The sequence below is a fragment of the Octopus bimaculoides genome, chromosome 3 (assembly GCF_001194135.2).
Source record: "Octopus bimaculoides isolate UCB-OBI-ISO-001 chromosome 3, ASM119413v2, whole genome shotgun sequence".
NCBI classification, from domain to species: Eukaryota; Metazoa; Mollusca; class Cephalopoda; order Octopoda; family Octopodidae; genus Octopus; species Octopus bimaculoides.
The window spans coordinates 46,648,779-46,649,661 of record NC_068983.1 but is presented as its reverse complement, the minus strand read 5'-3'; the positions used below and the strand labels follow the sequence as shown (position 1 = coordinate 46,649,661).

General features: G+C 36.9%; 1 protein-coding gene across 1 annotated transcript in view; it reads right to left on the bottom strand.

Moving 5' to 3' along the window:
* LOC106879909 (uncharacterized) overlaps positions 1–883 on the bottom strand; it is a 6,890-nt gene that overhangs the window by 5,649 nt on the left and 358 nt on the right. Inside the window, exon 2 of the mRNA XM_014929657.1 lies at positions 376–477. Coding sequence (XP_014785143.1) covers positions 376–477 — 102 coding nt within the window. The remainder of the gene's footprint in view (positions 1–375; positions 478–883) is intronic.

The window sequence follows — 883 nt, the reverse complement described above, 5'->3', positions numbered from 1 at the left end:
ATCATATTCTACCATCTTACAAAGGGAAAGGCACTTTGGATAATACAGCCTTAAACAAACAATGATTATAGGAAGGATGGAATGGGCCTGCATGCAATACCTTTAATCTGAGTCTTGAATTGATCAAGAGTGATCCAGGGCAAACAAAACACAATTTTAAGACTTTATAATACAGATACAACCCTGACGATCCAGCCCTTATAATCCACACTAATTTACAAGCAAGAACTTGTAACTTTGAGAGTTGTTTATTTTTTAGAATGACATTGTAGGATAGGTGTGAGAGGCTGGACCTATCTGGTTTTAATATAAAACAGGTAGAATATTTGAGCTGGATTTGGCTGGTTTAAATGCTAAAGGGTTAAATTAACTTACAGATGATACATAGTCTTTCATGGCCTTTTCATGGCTGGGTTTTGCAGGGACCTTATTTCGAGTTGCTCTTGGTAATGAAGATGTCTTTGTGTTATCAATATTCTGAAATAGATGAAAAATATATAACAACAACAATAATAATAATAAATTGCCCTGATGCAGTACTAGGCATTGGCTCTCATGGCTTCTGATCTTAATTGATTGGAAGTGTTATCATGTACATTCTTTTGTCTTGGGATAAAAGATGGGCTACAGCAAATATTCCGCTCAATGCCACAAATTTGCTTGTCAGTTGTTTGACCATAACCAGTTGAGCATGTCCCTTAGTGACTGATGATATGTGCATCTCTGATCATGAGCAGAAGTAGTTAGGGAGCATCATAGCCATGTGTTGAGAGGAATTCTTTGGGGTTTGAATAATTCACTTTTGGAAACATGGGTGTTTTGTTCAACATCCTTAAACAACCTTTATTCAGGGATCTTTTGAGTGGGATGGGCTACACGACCT